Genomic DNA, 21,515 nt, shown 5'->3' on the forward strand with positions numbered 1-21,515 from the left:
CGTGCTCCTCTCAGCTCAGCAGCTCGAACGTCAACAACAACGGTTCCCGTCAACCACCCTTAACTCCCCTTTTCCGACAGGTTAACACCGCCTCCCCTCTACTCCGCCAATCACAGGCCCGCCCCCTCGAGCAGCATGCACGGTGCCACACTGTGATTGACAGCCACTTCACAGGGTCGCTACAATATAATATGAGGTTCTCCTCGGGAAAACAGGAAGGAAAGCCTCCTGCTTGATTCGATTGGCTGCCTTGGCCGAATGTGACATTGATGAGCTGTGCGCCTCCGCGCCTCGCGCTTAAAGTTGAGAATATTTTAACTTTTAACCGCCCCTGAAAAACGCAAGAAACCCGCGCCGCATGGCATTTAAAAGGCGCGTCTGAAAGTCGCGCCGTACCATAGGGAATCAATGGTTTTGCGGGCTACGCGTTTTTGAGAGGCGCGTCTGGTGTGATCGAGCCCTAAAGGGGGTGGCGCCTCGAGGCCGCTGACTTGTCCGAAGTTCGCATCTGAAGAGTCTCTTGTTGGCGGTGACTCTCGGTGAAGGCGGACATGGAGCTGGGATCAACGGTCGTGGCTGTGAGGAGTGAGCGGGTGCTGCTCGGTGACCAAGTCCGCCCTGCTGTCATCGTAATCAAGGATGGGAAGATACATCAAATCCTCTCAGATAGCGACTTCTCCGGAGGTGAGGTAAGCCTTGGACTTTTTTTCTTTAGGACACTCCCCTGTACGTTTGCAAGGTCTTATGCATGAAATTAACCCTCCGAAAAATGTAATGCACTCAAAACAATGGCGTTGTGGTGATGGCAGGTGTTGGACGTGGGCGACAGCGTGGTGATGCCCGGCATCGTGGACTGCCATGTGCACGTGAACGAACCAGGCCGAGTCTCCTGGGAGGGCTTCTGGACCGCCACGAGGGCTGCTGCAGCCGGAGGGGTGACCACCATTGTGGACATGCCGCTGTAAGTTCACTCCCCCAAAAATATATAATAAATATGAAATATAAATTAAAAAATCAATCTAAACATCGCTATCTAACCTCACAAGGCCACCGTTGGGTGGAGGGGGGTACCTCCTCTCCTCGGGCCAGGATGACATGTTTGAATTATTGGGCCTGAACAATTTGTACATTTGTGGGGTATTTGTGTAAAAATAAGAAGAAATGAAAAGGAAAACATTGTTTCTCCCTCTCCTGATCATTTCCATGTAACAGCAATTTGATGTGAGGTTGCCAGCTGTGAATTGTTCTGGTTTAAATTCCCACAGAAACAGCATTCCTCCAACTACCACTGTTGGAAATTTCCAAGAGAAGATGCTTGAGGCAACAGGGAAGTGTTTTGTAGACACGGCCTTCTGGGGAGGCGTAATTCCTGATAATCAGGTAGACACACAAACAAAAATTAAACACCTTCTCAGCCGGACTCGCTAACATTGTAGACCAAATGATGGAGCTTGCCTCTCCTTTTTCCAGCTGGAGCTTCGGCCCATGATCCAGGCCGGAGTAGCGGGCTTCAAGTGTTTCCTCATCCACAGCGGGGTGGAGGAGTTCCCGCACGTGACGGAGCGGGATCTACACACGGCCATGGCGCAGCTGCACGGCACGGGGAGTGTCCTGCTGGTAACCTACCTAGCTCCGCCCCCGCAGCATCTTCCCTAAACGAGCCCCAAATAAAGAGCCATCCTAATTGTCTCCCTTTAGTTTCACGCTGAGATGGACGTTCAGCAAACAGCAGCGGAGAACGGCGGTAACAAAAGATACTTTTTATCTCTTGCCGTAAAGTATGTGACGCATGAAGAGAGTCAACGACTTACGTGTCAAGATTGGGATTTTCTTTCTAACAACATCCGAAACTCCTCTCACTTTACTTTGAAATGGCATCATTTAAGCTCTATCTGCTAATCCACACATGGAGGTTCCCCGTACTAATATCATATCTAAACCCCTGCCTGCACCACCAGACCCTTGTCAGTACTCCACCTTTCTACAGTCCAGACCCGATGTCATGGAGATGGAGGCCATTCGCACCGTCACAAAGCTCTGCCTCCAGTACCAGTAAGATCAGCAGCGTGGCATATTAGCAAATAAATATATATATATTATATATGTGTGTAGCAGTGATGTCACACTGAGCCAACTCTCTCCACTTCAGGGTGCGGTGCCACATCGTCCATTTGTCCTCCGCCGAGCCACTGGAGTTGATCCAGGAGGCGCGGCGGGCCGGAGCCCCCCTGACGGTGGAGACCACCCACCACTACCTCAGCCTGTGTGCGGAGGACATACCGGCGAAGGCCACACAATTCAAGTGCTGCCCCCCCATCAGAGGATCTGCCAACCAGGTGAACGGAAGAGGAGGCTCAGCAAATGGGTGACCGGGCTTTGTTGTCCTTCGATCACTCGCAGATGATGGATTTGTTTTCACTCCCCACTCCAACCACACACACACACACACACACACACACACAGGAGCAGTTGTGGTCCGCGCTGAAAGCCGGGCAGATCGACATGGTTGTGTCGGATCACTCACCTTGCACCCCAGACCTGAAGAAGCTGGATAGCGGAGACTTCACTGAGGCTTGGGGGGGCATTTCTTCTCTTCAGTTTGGTATGGACCAGTGACAATGATCACACACACACTCACACACACGCACACACTATATTTGTCTTAGGTTCCCTAAACCCCTGGGAAGGGAAGTGTTTGATGTGACAACATCACGCTCCGTCTCAAAATTGTGTCAAAAGGTCATCGACTCATCGGTGTCCCACTCAAACCGAATCGGTAATCAGCTCGTCGGTTTACTGGGGAGCCACTCGAGAGACGTCACGTGACACACGCTTATTACCGCACGGATTCCGTCTGTGAATTGCCATTCCGAGGCGTTGAGCTGTGAATCAGATAGCTCTCCTCACATTATTCCCCCGTTCATGGAGTGGCGTTGCTGTCGAAGAGACACTGGCTCAATAATATTTATTTATATGCACGGTTTTCTTTCTGCGTGGATTAGTTGCTCCCCTCCCACAACCACACCGGGCGAAGTTCACAGGAAGGTAAACAGGTGCCGAGTGCCATCTTCAGAAGACGGAACAATCATTTACTGTTCAGACCTTGAGAGGGGAGGGGGGGGGTTCAAAGTCTGACGCCAGGACCAGTCCCATCCACAATGTTTACTTTTGAAATAATTCCACAAACGCAGGAGACAAAAAACAAAAAAACATATTTGGAGGGTGTCAACACGGTTCTCTACAGGCCTGTCAATCATCTCTCCTCCCATTCGCAGGTTTGCCTCTGTTCTGGAGTTCAGCCAGTAAGAGAGGCTTCCAGCTGTCCGATGTGGTGAGACTCCTCAGCCAGCAAACGGCCCAGCTTAGTGGCCTCGAGAGCAGAAAGGGAAGCCTAGCCCCCGGCTACGATGCCGATTTGGTCGTATGGGACCCAGAGAGGGAATTTGAGGTCAGTGTGAAATCTGATTCCATATTTAGGACAGAGAGGAGCTCCATACTTCACTGTATTCATTTTTTTTTTTTTCACAGATTAAAGAAGCAAGCATACAACATAAAAACAAGGTAAGCCACATTAATTGAACAAGCGATGTGAGGAGCATGCTTCTAATGTGACTGAGTTTATGATTGTGTGTGTGTGTGTGTGTGTGTGCAGCTAACTCCTTACCTTGGCGTCACACTGCGAGGAGTGGTGTGTGCCACCATAGTCGGGGGGCAGCTGGTTTTTAGAGAGGGCTCCTTCTGCCCCGAGCCTCTGGGGAAGCTTCTCCTCATCCCTCCGAGGAGAAGTCAAGTCCAACTGTAAAACAAGAGCAACGAGCTGGAATAAACCTCCACATATCCAAGTCATTGTGACCATGATGTTTTCGTCATCTCTCTCGCAACCTTTACATGCTATCCGTTGGATTTTATCTGAACATCAAACATGACAATTTTGCATTTGTAATAAAAGCGGGAACGCCTTCTTTTTCAGGCCACAGACAAACTTGGCACACTCATTCATTCCAATGTTGGATTATCTATAACTATCTGGATTTGCTGTGCCATTTTTCTACAAAACAAAATAGGACTCACTTTATTCAGAGCACACACTGCATTTTCTGAAAGAGTTTCAACTTTGGCTTCGAGGTACAACGTGAGATGTAACACCTTCTAATTTCAATAAAAAGCTTTCATTGGAGCACACATTTGAACCTCCTAGATTGATTAGTTATGAATCATGAGGAGTCAGCAGTCAATGACAGTATAAAAGTCAATTATAATTTTTTTTCCAAAAGTGTGAATTGCTTTAACCACAAAGGGCCATGAGCATAAAAAATTATAGGCGGATGGGGCTGGTAGTATGTGAGATTAGCTGCAGACAGGAAAACGCACGATGAGATGCTCACACACTCATGACCAAATACACACTCTCCTGGTGACAGCAACATTGTTTGAGCTCATGTACACTGTTCAAATATATATGGTAAATCTATTCATCTTATCAGAACCCAAAATGAAGCGATTTAACCAACAAGAGCGTCAGGCATGCGTTATTCTGTCTACGAGGGCAAAAGCGCAGCAATGGTTACGTCAATGATTAACATTGGATGACATGCCGGGTGACTTCCCTTATCTTCACATGTTTCCAGCCTCCTGAGCTGAGTGTTGACAGAAGAAGCCGGTGATGAAAGCAAACAATGTTGACACAGATTCCTGGCCTGAGGCCCTCACTGGTCAGATGGAGGGTGTGGGCTCAGCTCGGGCTTTACTTGTACCTGCTGCCACGGCTCTTAGTCGTGTCCACTGCGCCCTTCGCTGCTCGCTGGAACATGTCGTCCGTCTCCGTACCCCCACCAAAATGCCTGCAGAAACCGCTGGCGGTTCCTCACCGCCACATGTTTGGACCAGGACCCTCCAACGTTCCACGGCGGATCTTGGAGGCTGGGGCCCTGCCCGTCATTGGACACATGCATCCAGAGATATTCGAGGTAACACGGGGGGGTTAACACACATGATGCAGCATCTATCATATATTGGTGTACATGCCTTTACTCGTGGACTACTTCAGTATAGTTTTCATGTTATTTTACTTTAATTGAGTATTTCCATTTTATGCATCTTTGCACTTCACACTCCAATTCAGAGGGGAGTATTGTGTTTTTAACTATCTCTACTGTACACATACAAAACAAATAACCAACTAATGAACAATGATGCATTAAAAAAAACTTGACAGTGCAAGTACAGCTGACAATACTTGAGTAAAGTATGTTTTGAATGCAGGACTTTTCACACTTTGTTGTTGCTACTTTTACTCAAGTAAAAGAGCCAAGTAGCAAACGTCACGAAAGCTTGAACGCATATGCGTCACTAATCTCTCAAGGACCCCATCCCGACGAGGCTGCTAAAGACGTTTGCCTTAATTGGCGGCTCTCTATTGCAGTCGATTGGCATTTCAGGCACGGGCTAATTTGGTATTTGTAAACGATGCGCCTCGATAACCACCAATTAATCACAATTTTATTTACCTATACATGCTTTTTTGGGCAATATTATCAGGAAACACTCCATAGATGCAGAAAAATTGGGTTCACGCTTGTCGTTACTTCTCTGCTGGATTACTGCAACTCCTTGTAGCAGGCTCTAATAAATCCTTAGGTCCTCCCAGTTGATCCAGAATGCTGCAGCTCGTGTTCTCACACTAAGAAAAAGTCTTAAGGAGCTTGTGTACCATATTGCCCCCACTAAGAGCTCTCGCTACTAAATGGACTACTACTTGTTAGAGTCCTAGAAAAAAAAAAATGAGAATGGGAGAGCCTTTAGTTATCAAGCTCTCTTTATGGAACCAGCCAGTCCAATCAGTCAGGAACAGTCACCTCGTTTAAGAGTAGACTTAACCTTCCTCTTTGACAGAGCTTATAGTTAGGGGCTGAATCAGGGGTTGCCTGGTCCAGCCCTTGATAATTCAATTCAATTATTCAGTTTATTTGTATACCCTCATTTAAAAAAATTACAATTTTGTATTTGTATCTACACACATCCCTGCCCCAAAATCCCCCTGCTGAAAAAAAACCAAAAAAACCCAGGAAACTGGAAAGGGAAAAAACAGGGGAAAAAGGGAGGGAGGATGAGGAGGAGGAACCTCCTAGGATGGACAGATGTAATGATGATAGATGTAATGTGTAGGACACATTTTCAATGAATATGACAGGTGTATGAATAGTTGATAGTAGGCATATCAAGTCATGGAGGCATATTCCACGATGGAGATCCATCAGGCAGATGGCGGTGGGGAGGAGAGTGGGCGTCTCAAAAGGACAGTGGCGTAGTGAGCCGGCAGGAATTCCGACCCAGACGGCAGATAGGATCTATGCCTCTCATATAGGGTCCGATGACCCCATGAAACGTAAGTCAAAAAAGGAGAAGGAGGAGAAACGTGAGATTGATTGTGAGATTGAAAAGAAAAAAGGTCAAGAGGAGAAAAAGAAGAGGAGAGGTGCTCATCAAAAATCTCCCCCGGCCCGGCAAGCATAATAGCAGCATATCAGGGGCTGGGGGGGGGGACCAGGCAAACCTACTAACTAGCTATAAAGAGAGCTCACTCAAAGAAGAGGGTCTTCAGTCTACTGCCTGTGTCTGCCTGTCTCGGACTGAAATTGGGCTGGTTCTTTAAACTGGTTCCTTGATAACCAAAGGCTCTCTCTCCCTCCCTCCCTACTTTTTTTTCTACTCTAGGTACAAGTAGTGAGCAGTAGTGATGAGGTAGAACTATAGGGGGCACATGCTCCTTACAATGAGATATGATGTAAGCAATCAATCACCAATCTTTGTTAGAAGAAGAAGAATTAGAAAGTGATTTTTTATTTTTGATTGCAAGAGTGCAGTGCAGCTGTGCAGGAGTGATGATCTCTTCTTTCTCTTCTGGAGAGAGAACAGCTGCAGCATTGCAGATCAACTGGAGAGGGATGAGAGAGATTTATTAGAGCGAGCAGCCTGCTAATAAGGAAGCAGTCTTCAGTAAACGCAAACGAAACCGTGAACCAATTTTTCTGCATCTTTTTGAGATTTCTGATTTTTTGATTTTGAAAAGATGAAAGAATGCAGTCCTGGAATTCTTTCGATTTGCTAGTAAAAGTACAAGTCCAGTCCTATGAGATATAGTCTATAGGCTCTGACGCTTTTTTTTTAGGATGCACTCTTTACTCTCTCTTCTTCTTTTCTCTCTTTTTTTTCTCTTTCACATCAATCACACTCTCTCCCGAAGTCCACTTCTTTGAATTTCTCATGACCTTTTTCACCTTATGCCCTATGGTCATATCTCCCATCTGCTCTGCTCATCTGATTGCTGTGGATCGTCTGTCCTGCTCAAATCTCTCTCCTGAGACCTACCTGTCCTGTCCTGACCAGGCCTCCTCTCCCCACTCTCATCTGCCCCCATCGTGGAATGGGTATATCAAGGTGAATATATCTATGAACTGTACATTCTCTGTCACTCTGTCATCTTTGATGTATGTTCTTCCTCTTCTAAATCTGTCCATGTGCTCTCTTCCATCTGTCTCCTCCTGCATCTAGGAGGGATCCTTCCCTCCTCTTCCTCTCCAGGTTTTTTTTCTTTTTCCTGGTCCGGTTGGTTTTTTGGGAGTTTGTGTGATGTTTGGGTTGATTGTGCTAATGTCAGACAAATTTGTAATTAAGCTCCGAGACAAACAATAAACTGAATTGAATTGAAGTAAGAACATATATATTTCCATTCAAACTAAATCTCCCCCCATTGTTTTGCTGGTTGTATGTCTCAGATAATGAGTGACATCAAAATTGGAATCCAGTACATTTTCCAGACTCGGAACAGCATGACTTTGGCTGTGAGCGGCACTGGCCACAGCGCTATGGAGTGCGCCATCTTCAACAGCGTGGAGCCCGGGGAGAGCGTGCTGACCGCGGTCAACGGCATATGGGGAGAGCGAGCAGCAGACATGGCTGAGAGGATAGGCAAGGCTGCTGCTTTTCTATATTTTACTGTCAAGAAGTCCCATGAAAAGACTAAAACCGACATTGCATTCGTCCACCCTTCAATATTTTCAGACTTTGCCGCCTTGTTCCCAGTGCATTAGTTGGGGACTACCTTCAGCGGTGGATTAATACACATTTGTCTCTAGGATTTACAACCGCAGCATGATGTAATGTATGTGGGATTGGTTCAAAGTAAAACTACTGTTCATCATAAAGAAAGAGCATGTTCTCCAGTTCAATGGTGTGGCTCATTTTCAAGGGTGACTGATAAAATAAACATGATTCTGAAGTGATGCCGCTACATTAACACGTGTGTTAACCCGACAGGAGCCAGAGTAAATACCATCGTGGCGGCCCCCGGCGGTTTCTTCACGAATGCAGAAATTGAGAAGGTATCGCTCCGACTCTCCAGTTATCAGATTACTCAAATACGTTAAGTCCCATGTGCTCATCCTGGTATCTCGTCACAGGCCTTGTTAAAACACCGACCAGTGCTGTTCTTCATCGCACATGGAGAGTCTTCCACGGGGGTCCTGCATCCTTTAGATGGCATCGGACAGCTGTGCCTGAAGTAAGAGCACAGGTCACGCCAACAGCATCATCCCACCTATCACAATGATATGGGCTATAACAGCCATGTTTGTGCCGACAGATACAACTGCTTGTTTCTCGTCGACTCCGTGGCGTCAATTGGAGGGACTCCTCTGTGCATGGACCAACTAGGTTTAGTATTAAATCCAGCTCTGTGTCCACAGTCTCTCTGGGGCGGTTGATGAAACTATTTTAATGAGTTGTTATTTATTTTGATGAGCAAATATAGATTTTCTTTTTTATTGTTTTTGTGGATGCTTGTATTTTCAGGGATAGACATTCTGTACACGGGCTCCCAAAAGGTTTTGAATGCTCCTCCGGGTACAGCGCCCATCTCTTTCAGTGAGAGAGCCTGGTGAGAAATGTACAAACAAGGAATAATTTAAAGTATGTGTAGTCTATATTTAAAAGGTTGTATCTGTCCACAGCCAGAAAATATTCAACCGCAGGACAAAGCCTGTATCGTTCTCCTTGGATTTGAGTTGGCTTGCAAATTACTGGGGATGTGATGGCAAGCCATCGAGAGTGTAAGAATGATTGTTTGCTTCTTCTGTCGAACAGGAATCGATGCGTTAATTTTTAGCCACACATGCACAATTTCTTAATGTTGCTCTGTCTTTATCCATTTCCTCTCTTTAGATATCACCACACAGGTCCAGTCACTGCTTTTTACTCCCTGAGGGAGGGCCTGGCTGTCCTTGTTGAAGAGGTGAAGACGTGTGAATTATTTGGACTTTCTGTCGGAGCTTCAACGCTTCTTTACAGATTGCCATGGTGCACGTTGTACAGGGGAAAAAAGTACACCATTCCGCCTCTGTGACAATTCTAAATAGTGTATTATTCAGCTAGCGGATGCCTTGAAGCGGACTAATGCAGTTATAAGTGGAGTTTGCACGAACATGGTCAACATTTCACAACATTAGCATGTTAGTATTTAGCTCAAAGGTCCCGCTGTGCCCATAAAGAACAGCCTCACAGAGATGCTAGCATGGCAGTGTGTAGACAATGAATATGTGGGAAATTAAAAGATTTAGTTATTGGATTCAATCTATTGTCATTGCACAGGTACTGAAATGTAATCTCTGCATTTAACCCATCCTTAGTTATTAAGGAGCAGTGGGCTGCAGTGATGCACCTGGGGGTTCAGTGACTTGCTCATGGTCACTTAGGCTTGCAACTAATGGGGAGAGCGGGGATCGAACCGACGACCCCCTTACCCCACTGAGCTACAGCCGCCCCTATTATTCACTCATCAGCTGTACTCTAATGATTCCATGCCCGGTTCCTCTCAGGGCCTGGAGAATTCATGGGAAAGACATCAAAAAGTGGCAGAGTATTTCCACGATGGCCTAGAAAGCATGGGACTCAAACTTTTTGTCAAAGAAAAAGTGAGTTGCCAGCTTCAACACTACCATTTCATTTTATTATATAATCTACACCGAATTATAAAAAGGGACACTTTTTTTGTATCTCTGACTTAACTGGTTGTTTACAGAAAGCAAGACTCCCCACGGTTACCACTATTGTTGCTCCTCATGGATATGACGTGAAAGAGATTACAGCCTACATCATGAAAACACATAATTTAGAGATCTCCGGAGGGCTTGGGCCCTCAGTTGGCTTGGTAAGAGAAATATACATTAAAATACTGTGCATTAGTCTTTTATTTCTACTCGACTATGCCCTCCAAGTCACTTACGTCCCTTGTATCCTTAATCCTGGTTGTTATTTTGTCAGGTGCTGCGTGTTGGACTGATGGGATGTAACAGCAGCAAGGCCAATGTTGACATGGTGCTGGCAGCACTGAAAGACGCTCTGAAACACTGCCACAGGAGCAAAGTGTAACATGTTATGGTTGGATGCTGTAAAGATGATCAAGGAAGAGACTGTAATAAATAAACCATTATTCTCAGGAGTGGTCTTGTGAGACTCAATCACTACTTGAATGGGTTTAATGGGCTTTTCTGCATAACGCTGTGGTACCTTTTGTCAGCGGCAGTCTGTGATCATATACTTTACCTCTTGTTTTGTTTTTTTAGTCCAATATAAACAGGTGGTAACAGAGAATTTGACATGAGTATTCCATTCTTAATGGAACATTAAACATTTCACACGTATAGAAAACCATACTTTGCCTTATATCCTTGGGTATTTTATTTAGTTATCTAAAACTATTCTCTACATCCATGAGTCTGAGCCATTGGTATGGCTTGGTGGGAGCTGCAGTTGAGTGACGCTTTTCATTCTCTCGGTACATCAAGACAAGTCAAGAGGATTTTATTTCATAAACACAAGTTGTGTTCTGTCATGAGGGCTATTGCTGAAGTGTAGACTGCCTTGGAAAAAAAGATTTGAAACTGAACGTTTATTTGTATAGCCCATTTTCACAAATTACAAATTTGTCTCAGAGTGCTTTACAATCTGTACACATAGACATCCCTGTCCCAGAACCTCACATCGGATCAGGTAAAACTCCCAAATATCCCTTCACGGGGAAGGAAAAAAAAGGGAAGAAACCTTCAGGAGAGCATCAGAAGAGGATCCCTCTCCAGGATGGACAGGTGCAACAGATGTAATGTGTACAGAAGGACAAATAGGGGACTCTTTAATGCCGGCTGGTTGTTTTGGGTAAATTCAGCACTGTAGTTGTAATGCATTGGGGATTATTTCATATATCAAGAGTTTAACAACTAAAATTGAAAATATAATCTTACAAAAGGTGACAATTGACATGAAAATGAATAAAAACAATATTGTTTCTTGATTATTAATTAGAATGAACTTTTCTCTAATCTTCACAATGTACACTCTAAACACAGACTGTGTATGTGCGTTTATCAATATGCGTTCTTGTCTGTCTGTCGTCAGCCTCAAAGCATATATATGTTATATATATATAAACATATTTATGTATAAACTATACATCTTTAAACACTATATATGTTTTTATTTTTTACACAATATGTGTATGATTATTTCATTTTGAATTGTGTTTATATAAATAAATATATATATATATCCACACACACAATTCAAGATAAAATAATTAGATTTAAAAGATAATAATAAAAATAACCAGTGTTGTCATATTTTGTTTGACTGTAAAACATTATTTACAGTGGATAATTTGAGTAAATTCATGAGCAAGAACAGCTGATGTGGTAACGTCATCAAGTCAAGTAATTGTTGGTTTAGTTTGTTTTGGGGGTAAGGCGTCAACTGACGGAATAGTACTCCAGAGGGTGGCGGTAATGCACCAATTATATGGATACCAACCGCCGTTAAAAAAAAAGAAGAAGAAGAAGAATCAGTAAAAGGCGGGTGAATGTGACACGAAAACTCCCTCTCCGCGTTGAGATTTAGCCAAGAGGCTCGGCCGTCAGCCTCCAAGCCGTCAATAATGGCGTGCAAGAGAGGAGCGCTTATTGTGCTGGAGGGAGTGGACAAAGCCGGGAAGACTACCCAGTGTAAGCAGCTCATTCAGGCGCTGCAACAGAGCGGCAGACCCGCGGAGATGATGCGATTCCCCGGTGAGGCATGCCGTTGATGGTAAGACAGGGCCTGATGTGCGCAGTATTGACGTGTGTGACTGACCCGCCGTGCTGCGGTCTCTCGGGCTCAGACAGGACCACGACCATTGGACAGCTGATCAGCGCCTACCTGGAGAAGAAAAGCGACTTGGAGGACCACGCGGTTCACCTGCTGTTCTCCGCAAACCGCTGGGAACTGGTGTAAGTTACGTTTAAGTAAACTCAGTTTACTTCAATACATTTTTTTAATTGTCTAGATATTTCATGAAGACAACCCCAAAAACATCAAATTGATCATCCTACTACCAACAAGTACTGATCCATGGGTCCATTTAGTCCAAAACTCATCAATGTGCCACACTGTTGCACTGGATGACGTGTACCTTTATTACCATAACACTGCAGTTTCATCCTGGTGCCCTAAATACTCACCAAAACATGTGGTTGTATTCCTAGGTCTAAAAAGTCCCCAGCAAAAGCAATATTTACACAAGCCTTTCGAGTGACCTTTCCTCAAATCTGCAGCACCCAGCAGTATGAGGGAATAGCTTTTCCTGAAAAATGTTCACCTACGTGCCGCAGCAGTGCACTAAAACAATTTTGACCACAGGCCTCTAATGAGGAAGAAGCTGGAGCAAGGCATCACTCTGATCGTGGACCGGTACGCCTTCTCCGGAGTTGCTTTCACCAGCGCAAAGCCGGTGAGTCTTCTCTCCGCCGGTTCAAACCAGGAGCGCATCGGACGCCGTTGTTCTGCGCGTGTTGGAGAGGAGCGACCGATGGCGTGAGCATGTTCATCTCCTCTTTCAGGATTTCTGTCTGGACTGGTGCATGAAACCCGACGTGGGGCTGCCAAAGCCAGACCTGGTCATGTTCCTGCAGCTCAGTCCAGCCGAGGCCGCCCTCAGGGGTCAGTTTGGAGAGGAGAGATACGAGACCAAGGTATTCCAAGGAGTGGTTCAACAGAAGTTTGAACAGCTGAGGAAGGATCCCTCCATCAACTGGCAGGTATGAGGCCGGTCCGGGTTACTCATTTAAACTCAGATTTGGAATTTTTTTTTTCTTCCCTAACCGATAGCAGTGAAACATCTTGTCATCGAAATTGTCTGCTGCAGGTGATCGACGCTTCTCAGAGTGTTGAGGATGTGCACAAGAACATCACGACCCACAGCCTCAACACCGTTGAGGCGGCTCAGAACCTGCCACTCGGAGAGCTGTGGAAGTGAACCGGGAACTACTTTTATTTGAAAGCAGAATAAAATAGCAAATATAAGCGAGACGCACCAATGTCCAAAACCAGATGCTGACTTTATTTTTTTTAAATCCTCTTACATGTGTATTGTTCTTATTCTGTGTTGATTAAATAAATAATCTTTAAATGAACTAGCGCATATGATTTGTTTGTTTTTTACTTGGCAAGGATACTTTGCATGAACAATTAATGCAACTTGTCTGCAGATTTGCCATGATTTGGATTCATTGCAGGCTGTTCCAGACTGGAGTTGTTGGTGACAAACCGCGTTTAGGCCATTGGGGTTTCTATACAACATAAAACTGTTATGGCAATTTAACTTCTGGAGTCAGGGAAAGGCACCATATCACTTCAGAATAAACATTTAAAGTGTTAAGACTCGAATGGAAACGCACGCGATTTGCATACATAATTTATCTTGAGCTCCTGCTACGGCTTCCGCCAGGGTGGGGGGGTGGCCTCGATGTTTGGAGACAGAGCAGTCAAGAGGCTGTTGAACGCTGTGTGATACGCACAGACTGGCTACACCATTGGAGCTAGACTGGCTCAAGAGGTCTCCAGTTAAATGTTCGTCCCCTTCTGATGCAGAGAATCCCTCACGCCGACTGTTCACAATAGCAAATTATTGTCCGTGTGTCCCTCAGAGGGAAAGGATCTCAAACTCCTCGTCTTCTGAGTCAAAGAAGCGCTCCAACCTGTCGGAGTCTGAGAAATCTGGAAAGTGAGAGTCAGAACGTATAAGTACAAATCCATTTATTAGAAACAGAAGATTATGGCCGGGGTGTACATTTGGCACGCAAAAAAAAAGCTGTTAACTTACCAGGAGTAAGGTTGAGGGCATCCATGCTGACCATGTGAGAGGGCTGACTGTCCACCAGTTCAAACATGGGCAGGCCCCCTCTGTTGCAGGACAGCTAGAAGAGAAGGACACATTATGACGCACAGGTTTCCTCTAACAGTGGATATATTCAAGCCCTGCTGAGGGCGCAACAAGAGAGCAGTGTTGAAGGGAAACGTACCCTTCTTATGCGCATACACCAGTCGTCAAACTCATCTTCTGTTCTGCAGAAGAAACCCTGGCGGACACCAGAAGACAATAAGCTACAAACCACGGAGCTACTGTTATATTTTTTTTAAAAGCTGTATTTAAATGTAACAGGTTTTAGTCTGAGATACAAAACCCCCCTGTGCTATAATAAAAAACACCCTCCCTAGCATTCCTACCGCTGCGATGGACGGGTCCAGCTCGCAGATGTGCATGCGGCAGGGCGGGTGCTGACAGTGGTACGTCTCGTCGGGGATCTGGCTGTCTTCGCATGGGTCCACCGCAGGCTGTGTGGTGTGCGGGTCTAAATAGATGAGTTCTTCTCCTATGGGAGGAGAGAAATAAAAGGTTAATAATCAGATCGATTCCTCCTGGCACAAGTTAAATGAATATGGTGAGTGTGCGGTGCACAGCTGAGTGTTTATTTCACGAACACAGAGACCAGACATACCGACATAACCAATGAAGTAATGGGCACTGTTGGGTTTCCCCCCAATGACACCCAGGGACTGCGGCAGCATGAAGCATTGCTGTAGAAAGAGACGAGAGGGTTGATCTCACCCTCCGTGGTCTTTCTGCGAGCTGATTGAGTGCAAACATCATAGACATGACATCGCGACTGTTTTTCTTAGGCGTACCGTTTTATTGTTAGTGGAGGTTTAGAAGTTTAGTGCCACGATGTGGGCAAACCTTCAGCAAGGACATCAGAAAGCCCCAAACACACAATGTCGAAAAAAAAGAAGAAATAAATTGTCATTTTGAAATCTAGTGGCCGGCCCTGAGTTCACGAGTGTCTTTGAGGTGGATAAAGCAATATCCCAGATAAAAGATTACTTGCATATTGCCGTGCCAACCACAGAGGAAGCATGTGGGGACCATGCCAACTTCCTTAATATTTGCTATCCATCAAAGCAAACATTTCATTCAAGTAACTACTATTGTGAGACTGCAGTTGACAGAAAGGACACATTTGAACTAAGAATAATGTAACTTGGCAACTGATGATGACGACACATAACATGTCTGGATATTAGAGATGCACCGATCAGGTTTTTTGTGCTGATCACCGATCACTGAAATCAGTATCTGCCGATCACCGATAATACCGATCACCGATCACTGAAATCAGTATCTGCCGATACGATAATACCGATCACTGATCACGGTGTCGATTGAAGCATTCTATTTATTGTGTAGCATTATTGCCTAGGACTATGAGGAAATACATATATAAAGCACCTCAAACATTAAAGAAATTACAGATTTCTTTAAACATTTAGGACTTTTACTTTGAAAAATGTCCTAATTGATACATTAAAATTGTTTGATTGCTATTATAGGGGATTTCAGATATGTATGGAACACATCTGCATCATTCATTTCCTGGAACTCTTGGGGAAAACTATTTACAGGACTTTTTTTAACATACAAAAGTCTGACTTATTTTTATAAACTTCCTTGGTTCAGGAAAAATGTTTTAATGTTAGCATAATTTAAGCTAAATCTCAGAAACGATCTATAAAGATACAAAATCAGTTCATTGTTTACTTTTATATGTTCGTGTATGATTTGTCGACATCTTATTTTGATAAACGGATGTTGTTTCACGTGGTTCTTTCCGCTAACTTTGCAAAACCGGATGTTGTCACTTAACTCCCACGTAAAGCAAATCTCAAGGACTGCATTCTTTCATCTACGTAATATTTCAAAAATCAGGCACATCTTGTCTCAAAAAGATGCAGAAAAATTGGTTCACGCGTTCGTTACTTCGAGACTGGATTACTGCAACTCCTTATTATCAGGCTGCTCTAATAAATCTCTTAGGTCCCTCCAGACCAAGACCACCCGCCACACCAAAAGCTTTTTCGGGGGCGGGCGGGGGCTCATCCGGGACTGGACCTGACTGGACCCCAGGACCCCCCCCCTTTTCTCCACCTCTCTCCCTCCTTCCCTCCTCCTTCCTCTTCCTCCTCCTCTCCTCCTCCCTCCCTCCCTCTCTCCTCCCTCTTCCCTCCCACACACACTTTACTTTAACATGCACTTTTACACAAACACACACACACACCACACCACACCACATCACATTGTTTGTTTGTGTTCTTTTGTTGTGTTTGTTGTGTTTTGCACCCAATGTCCAAAAAATTGCAAAAAAAACCAAAAAATGTTTCAAAAAATAAAAAAAAAATAAACTGTTCTGAAACTGTCTGATGATTGATCCAGAATGCTGCAGCTCGTGTTCTCACTAAAACTAAGAAAAGAGATCACATCACTCCTGCACTAGCTGCTCTGCACTGGCTCCCAGTAAAATCAAGAATCACTTTTTAAATTCTTCTCTTAACGTACAAAGCCTTGATTGGTGATGCACCATCATATCTTAAGGAGCTTGTAATACCATATTGCCCCACTAGAGAGCTACGCTCACTACATGCGGGACTACTTGTAGTTCCTAGAGTCTTAAAAAGTAGAATGGGAGCCAGAGCCTTTAGTTATCAAGCTCCTCTTTTATGGAACCAGCTTCCAATTTCAGTCCGGGAGGCAGACACAGTCACCTCGTTTAAGAGTAGACTTAAGACTTTCCTCTTTGACAGAGCTTATAGTTAGGGCTGAATCAGGTTCACCTGGTCCAGCCCCTTGATATGCTGCTATAGGCTTATAGCTGCCGGGGACGTTTTAGGATGCACTGAGTACCTATCTCCTCTTTTTTCTCTCCTTAAGGATGAATTTTCATCTCTCAATCACACGTTACTAACTCTGCTTTCTCCCCGGAGTCCTTTTGACTTCACGTCTCATGGGGTCATCGGACCCTATGAGACGGCATAGATCCTATCTGCTGATGGATCATCGAGGTCTGGGTCGTGGAATTCCTGCTCCTGACTACGCCACTGTCCTGTTGAGACTCCGCCCACTGTTGAGACTCCACCCACTCCTCCTCCCCACCGCCATCTGCCTGATGGATCGTGGAGGTCTCCATCGTGGAATATGCCTACTATGAACTATTCATACACTCTGTCATATTCATTGAATGTATTTTAACTCTAAATCTGTCCTTCTGTACACATGACATATATTGTTCTGTCCATCCTGGAGAGGGATCCTCCTCTGTTGCTCTCCTGAAGGTTTCTTCCCTTTTTTTCACCCTGAAGGGTTATTTGGGAGTTTTTCCTGGTCCGATGTGAGGTTTTGGGGCAGGGATGTCTATGTGTACAGATTGTAAAGCACTCCGAGACAAATTTGTAATTTGTGAAATTGGGCTATACAAATAAACTGAATTGAATTGAATTAAATCCTTCCGCTAACTTTATCAAAACCCTCGCACGCTCCCGATCGAATGTGTTTACCGTGAGCATCAGTCTCTAGGGGCTCAGACATGTGAGTGTCGGCTGAGTCGACCCAGAGATTCAACTCGGGGGACGGGGACGCCGCTCGGTGCGTGAGGATCCCCTCGTGGTCCTCTGCACTCTGCGGCCCTCGCCGGGCGCATCGTCTCCGTTGCGGTGCGCGGCGATTGAAACGTCTGATAGTTTTTCTCGCAGATGTTACGTCATCTGATCGGCCGTTTTGAGAACGCCTTTCAAAACCGATAATGGGAATATCGGCCGATATGGATCGGCGCCGATCAGATCGGTGCATCCCTACTGGATATCTGACTTTTCAAAATGATTCCACAGGAAATTCAGAAACTTACTTTCATCAAGTTTTCAGTTTTCTGATAAACTTCTAAGCACGAGAAAGTCATTGCCTTAACCCGCAGCGGCACCAAACGCCCCGGAGGTGCCTCACCTTGAGGGTTTCGATGTAGGCCTCATTTATATCGCTCAGGCCCAGCCTGAGGGGGATGAGCAGGACCAGAGGTTTCCAGAGAGCCGTCTCCTCCTCCACCAGGGCACACGCCCCCTGCGGGCAGCCGTTGAGCTCCCCGGATGCCTCCGGGTCACAACAGGCCCCCGCGGTGTCCAGCCAGGGCATACAGAGGCGCTCTGTCGAAGATCACAGAATGACTTCATGGATGTTTAGCTGAAGCACTACTTCTGCAAAACATCCCAGCACGGCCCACAGCTCAACCCGGGGTCACCCTTAAACTGCACTCACTGATCTCCTCGATGACCACGGTGTTGTCCATCGCCACGTGTACGACCAGTCTGCTCCACGTATCAAACACCGCCAGCTTCCTGAAGGCAAGACGGCACACGAGACAGTCGTTTGTGCTCTAGCTAATTTGCTTTGCTGCTCATACCGATATGCTTTTCCAGTTTTTAAGCTACGACAGCCGTTGCAATACTTTGTGAAAAAATAAAACCAAAGACCTAAAGTGACATAAAGTAATACTGCAGTTTCTGACCACACGTAGCGCTGGAGAGCAGAAACACTGAATGTAAACGTTATCCTCTGCTTGTTCAAAAGAAAACTCGATGCAGCACCTTTAATCCTGAAAGTCTGAAGCAAATCCCCCACTGGTTCTGTCTATGTGTGTCACACTTATATCCATGCACGTTATATATATTTGGGTTTTAAGCTTCAACTTGGCAATTTTGAAGTTGTCCCTGTGGGCTCTAGGAACTTAATAATAGAGTAATTGAAAGCAAGAATCACTAGTTGCAGCTCGAAAACAGCACTTACTTAAGAACCTGGGCCACTGTGTTGGGTCCGTACCACTGGCCGATCGGCTTCCCCTCTCCAACTCCCATTTGGGCTGCAATAACAAAAGAAACAATGTAACGCAAATTCTTTACTGCCTGAGTGAGTCCCGTGTCAATTTGGAGACGGTCTGACACTCACGACTCACCAATTTGATGGATAGAATAATAGCTGTCTTTCTTGTCGATGAAGGCGTTGAGAATACTGATGTATTCTTCTCTTTGTCTCTGGCCTCTGGCCCATCTCCAGTCTGAGAACAACAAGCCAGTTATCAAGTCTGTTGTCTTCTCGCTGGAGAAGAGCTGCCAGTGCCACACAGTGATACCAAATCTATCTTTATCTATTTAAAATATTTTTTCTCTTTTTTTAAAGCCGTCTTACCTCTTCCTACATGTCTACACACCAAGGCCTCGCCGAGGATCATCTGGCCGCACCGCAACATGCATCCCCATCCCGTGTCTGACGTTGGTCCTGTCCCACCTGGAACACATTCACGAGTCATGCACGAGGTCCTGTTAACATCCAACGCATAGGTTTAAGGGCTAAACCACAACACAGGCGTCTTCACTTACCAATGGGTGGGAAGTTTTTTCTGTATGTAAACCACAGTCGTGAAGTGACGTCTGATAAAATCTCATCTTTCTCTGCGTAAAGAGAAAACACCACATTATCGTAAACACTATGAGAAAGGTGTACACATGCTCATATGATTCTCTAGAACTTGAGTACCCACTTCTCTCCATCTCACATACACGTTATATTTGACAGTCCTACCTGTGAGTGCATTGTATTCTTTCCCCAAGATCCACACAGGCTCGGAGGTCTCGGGAAAATCTTCAAACTCTCCAAAGCGAAGTGTGTCGTATGTCAAGGTTGCTGCGAAATAGGTTAAGAATCAGAGGGAGAAACGGTGGGGCACCTATCCAATAAGTTTAGAAAATGTTAAAGCATCTGGGATTTTGAATCTTTATTTCTGAAGACTAACCAGACTAAATGTGCTAAATGTAGATGCTAGGGCTACGAGTAGACAAAGGAGGAACCTGCCTGCGATTTAAAATCGTAAAGTTTAAAGTTCCTGCCAAATGCGTTTCATGGTGAAATAAACACACTTTAAAAACAAAAACAAGCTTGATAAAGACAGGGAAAACTTCAATTATATTTAAAGGCGCACTTCAGAAACATTGTGTTGTACGTTAATAACAATGGAAGGCTTGTCAGGGACATATTAAAAACGAATGGTCATATTTGGTGCAGTTGATGCAAAGATATTCTGACTTTTAGTCATAATCCCATTTAGTAACTTTGTCTTCAAGTTATGAGTTTGTAGTCTTCACAGCACAGGCTGACGTCATAACTAACTAACTATATATATATATATATATGTGAAAACATGAAAACAATTTAATCAAGCATGTCCCAAATAACACCACTCCATCTCACATATGTCTAAACATACCCTTGTGCAGTTATCAGCAAATAAATAAATAAGTAAATGAGGAAATAGGTGTGATAGCAAAAAGCAATCACAGTCTGTATGCTGGCAGACATTTTACTGCAGATGGAAATTAAAGCCAGTTATCAAATAGTGAAAACAGCAATGGACAACTTTAAAAAGTATAGCCAACTGGTGCCCGTAGCTATTCACTGAAATAAGTTATTTACAATTTAGATGGAACGTGAACAGATATATTTGTTAAGCATTCCTCCGGTTTTTTGGCAACACGTCACGTTGTCCACATAACAGCAGACAGGACAAGTTGCCTCGCGAGCTCACGGATCTCACTGGTCAGGGCGCTAACCCCGGACCCAGAGGCTGAGATTGACAGGAAGGAGACGCGTTCCCCGACGAGCATTAAGTTATTATTAAGTTACTAAACGACGTGCGCGTTGCTGCATATCGCATGAGTTCACCTCCCTCCTCACTAACACCGCGCGATCCGATACCTGACGGGCTGCTGAGTGACAGTGCATTGACTGGGACGTTCGTCTTGGGCGTAACGTCACGTTAGCATGACCAGTCAGACATTAGAAGAGTGAAACTCAACGACCACACACGTCACGGACACGGAGGACGCGTGAAGCAACAACATGAAGACGCGTCGCAGCAGTGCAGTGAGCTGTCAACGTGGGAAATTCAACACATTCATCAATAACAGCGGGCTAATGTTGGTTAGCGGTTAGCTTTAGCAGGCTAACGCCACCGAGGCTACAAAGCGATCGGGTCTGCGGTGGCGGTGGTCTGGTAGCTGGAGTTGGAAACCCTGTCGTGACAGAGCGGGGGATGTACTGCCACGTATGACGTGGTGTTTTTGAGATTAGTTTGCGTCAAAACTGGCTTGGTAGACTGGAGAAATACATGTTATTTTACTATCACAAATCTCGTTTACCTGCATCCATCCCGACGGTCTTCACCCTTACTTGTTTGTTGTTCTCTGGACTCCGACCCGGCGGACCAATGGGGATTGCGGTGGAA

The 21,515-nt window shown here is 45.1% G+C and overlaps 4 protein-coding genes across 7 annotated transcripts; 3 read left to right on the top strand and 1 right to left on the bottom strand.

The window, feature by feature from the left end:
• Positions 1-219: 219 nt before the first annotated feature.
• Positions 220-4,713, top strand: zgc:103559 (Allantoinase, mitochondrial). 3 transcript variants are annotated; one of them, XM_056414419.1, is made up of 11 exons: positions 220-689; positions 810-961; positions 1,266-1,380; positions 1,471-1,617; positions 1,699-1,744; positions 1,959-2,052; positions 2,150-2,336; positions 2,464-2,602; positions 3,276-3,448; positions 3,529-3,561; positions 4,629-4,713. In XM_056414419.1, exons 1-11 carry the CDS (start codon positions 552-554, stop codon positions 4,662-4,664), a joined length of 1,260 nt encoding a protein of 419 aa, XP_056270394.1. In that variant the 5' UTR covers positions 220-551; the 3' UTR covers positions 4,665-4,713. The 3 variants fall into 3 exon arrangements, with proteins under 3 accessions (XP_056270394.1, XP_056270392.1, XP_056270393.1); XM_056414417.1 differs by lacking the exon at positions 4,629-4,713 and adding an exon at positions 3,653-3,982 and having other exon boundaries at positions 224-689; XM_056414418.1 differs by lacking the exon at positions 4,629-4,713 and adding an exon at positions 3,653-3,982 and having other exon boundaries at positions 551-684.
• On the top strand, positions 4,677-10,495 carry agxta (alanine--glyoxylate and serine--pyruvate aminotransferase a). Its single transcript, XM_056414420.1, has 11 exons — positions 4,677-4,967; positions 7,776-7,968; positions 8,317-8,381; positions 8,460-8,560; positions 8,642-8,712; positions 8,851-8,935; positions 9,009-9,107; positions 9,220-9,289; positions 9,873-9,968; positions 10,076-10,204; positions 10,318-10,495. The coding sequence occupies exons 1-11, from the start codon at positions 4,677-4,679 to the stop codon at positions 10,423-10,425; spliced, it is 1,308 nt and encodes a 435-aa protein (XP_056270395.1). The 3' UTR covers positions 10,426-10,495.
• A 1,382-nt stretch (positions 10,496-11,877) lies between these two features.
• Positions 11,878-13,493, top strand: dtymk (deoxythymidylate kinase (thymidylate kinase)). Its single transcript, XM_056415194.1, has 5 exons — positions 11,878-12,110; positions 12,203-12,311; positions 12,721-12,811; positions 12,921-13,118; positions 13,226-13,493. The coding sequence occupies exons 1-5, from the start codon at positions 11,981-11,983 to the stop codon at positions 13,334-13,336; spliced, it is 639 nt and encodes a 212-aa protein (XP_056271169.1). The 5' UTR covers positions 11,878-11,980; the 3' UTR covers positions 13,337-13,493.
• On the bottom strand, positions 13,400-21,486 carry atg4b (autophagy related 4B, cysteine peptidase). 2 transcript variants are annotated; one of them, XM_056415192.1, is made up of 13 exons: positions 21,430-21,485; positions 19,817-19,918; positions 19,615-19,686; positions 19,424-19,522; positions 19,191-19,292; positions 19,025-19,097; positions 18,497-18,576; positions 18,188-18,384; positions 14,859-14,937; positions 14,587-14,732; positions 14,382-14,438; positions 14,183-14,276; positions 13,400-14,076 (listed from the first exon to the last, which is right to left on the bottom strand). In XM_056415192.1, exons 1-13 carry the CDS (start codon positions 21,437-21,439, stop codon positions 14,003-14,005), a joined length of 1,185 nt encoding a protein of 394 aa, XP_056271167.1. In that variant the 5' UTR covers positions 21,440-21,485; the 3' UTR covers positions 13,400-14,002. The 2 variants fall into 2 exon arrangements, with proteins under 2 accessions (XP_056271167.1, XP_056271168.1); XM_056415193.1 differs by lacking the exon at positions 13,400-14,076 and having other exon boundaries at positions 14,188-14,276; positions 14,382-14,424; positions 21,430-21,486.
• Between the last annotated feature and the right edge of the window lie 29 nt (positions 21,487-21,515).

The sequence above is a fragment of the Pseudoliparis swirei genome, chromosome 5, assembly GCF_029220125.1.
Source record: "Pseudoliparis swirei isolate HS2019 ecotype Mariana Trench chromosome 5, NWPU_hadal_v1, whole genome shotgun sequence".
In the NCBI taxonomy this organism is placed as follows: domain Eukaryota; kingdom Metazoa; phylum Chordata; class Actinopteri; order Perciformes; family Liparidae; genus Pseudoliparis; species Pseudoliparis swirei.

Coding starts and splice junctions, on each gene's coding strand:
- dtymk (XM_056415194.1), top strand. CDS start 11,981: ATGGCGTGCAAGAGAGGAGCGCTTATTGTGCTGGAGGGAGTGGACAAA. Junction 12,111..12,202: donor GGAGATGATGCGATTCCCCG/GTGAGGCATGCC, acceptor TCTCGGGCTCAG/ACAGGACCACGACCATTGGA. Junction 12,812..12,920: donor CTTTCACCAGCGCAAAGCCG/GTGAGTCTTCTC, acceptor CTCCTCTTTCAG/GATTTCTGTCTGGACTGGTG.
- zgc:103559 (XM_056414417.1), top strand. CDS start 552: ATGGAGCTGGGATCAACGGTCGTGGCTGTGAGGAGTGAGCGGGTGCTG. Junction 2,603..3,275: donor CATTTCTTCTCTTCAGTTTG/GTATGGACCAGT, acceptor TCCCATTCGCAG/GTTTGCCTCTGTTCTGGAGT. Junction 3,562..3,652: donor GCATACAACATAAAAACAAG/GTAAGCCACATT, acceptor GTGTGTGTGCAG/CTAACTCCTTACCTTGGCGT.
- agxta (XM_056414420.1), top strand. CDS start 4,677: ATGTTGACACAGATTCCTGGCCTGAGGCCCTCACTGGTCAGATGGAGG. Junction 4,968..7,775: donor TGCATCCAGAGATATTCGAG/GTAACACGGGGG, acceptor TGTATGTCTCAG/ATAATGAGTGACATCAAAAT. Junction 8,561..8,641: donor ATCGGACAGCTGTGCCTGAA/GTAAGAGCACAG, acceptor TTGTGCCGACAG/ATACAACTGCTTGTTTCTCG.
- atg4b (XM_056415192.1), bottom strand. Junction 14,938..18,187: donor CCTACATCGAAACCCTCAAG/GTGAGGCACCTC, acceptor CTCTTTCTACAG/CAATGCTTCATGCTGCCGCA. Junction 14,439..14,586: donor TGGACCCGTCCATCGCAGCG/GTAGGAATGCTA, acceptor GGTGTCCGCCAG/GGTTTCTTCTGCAGAACAGA.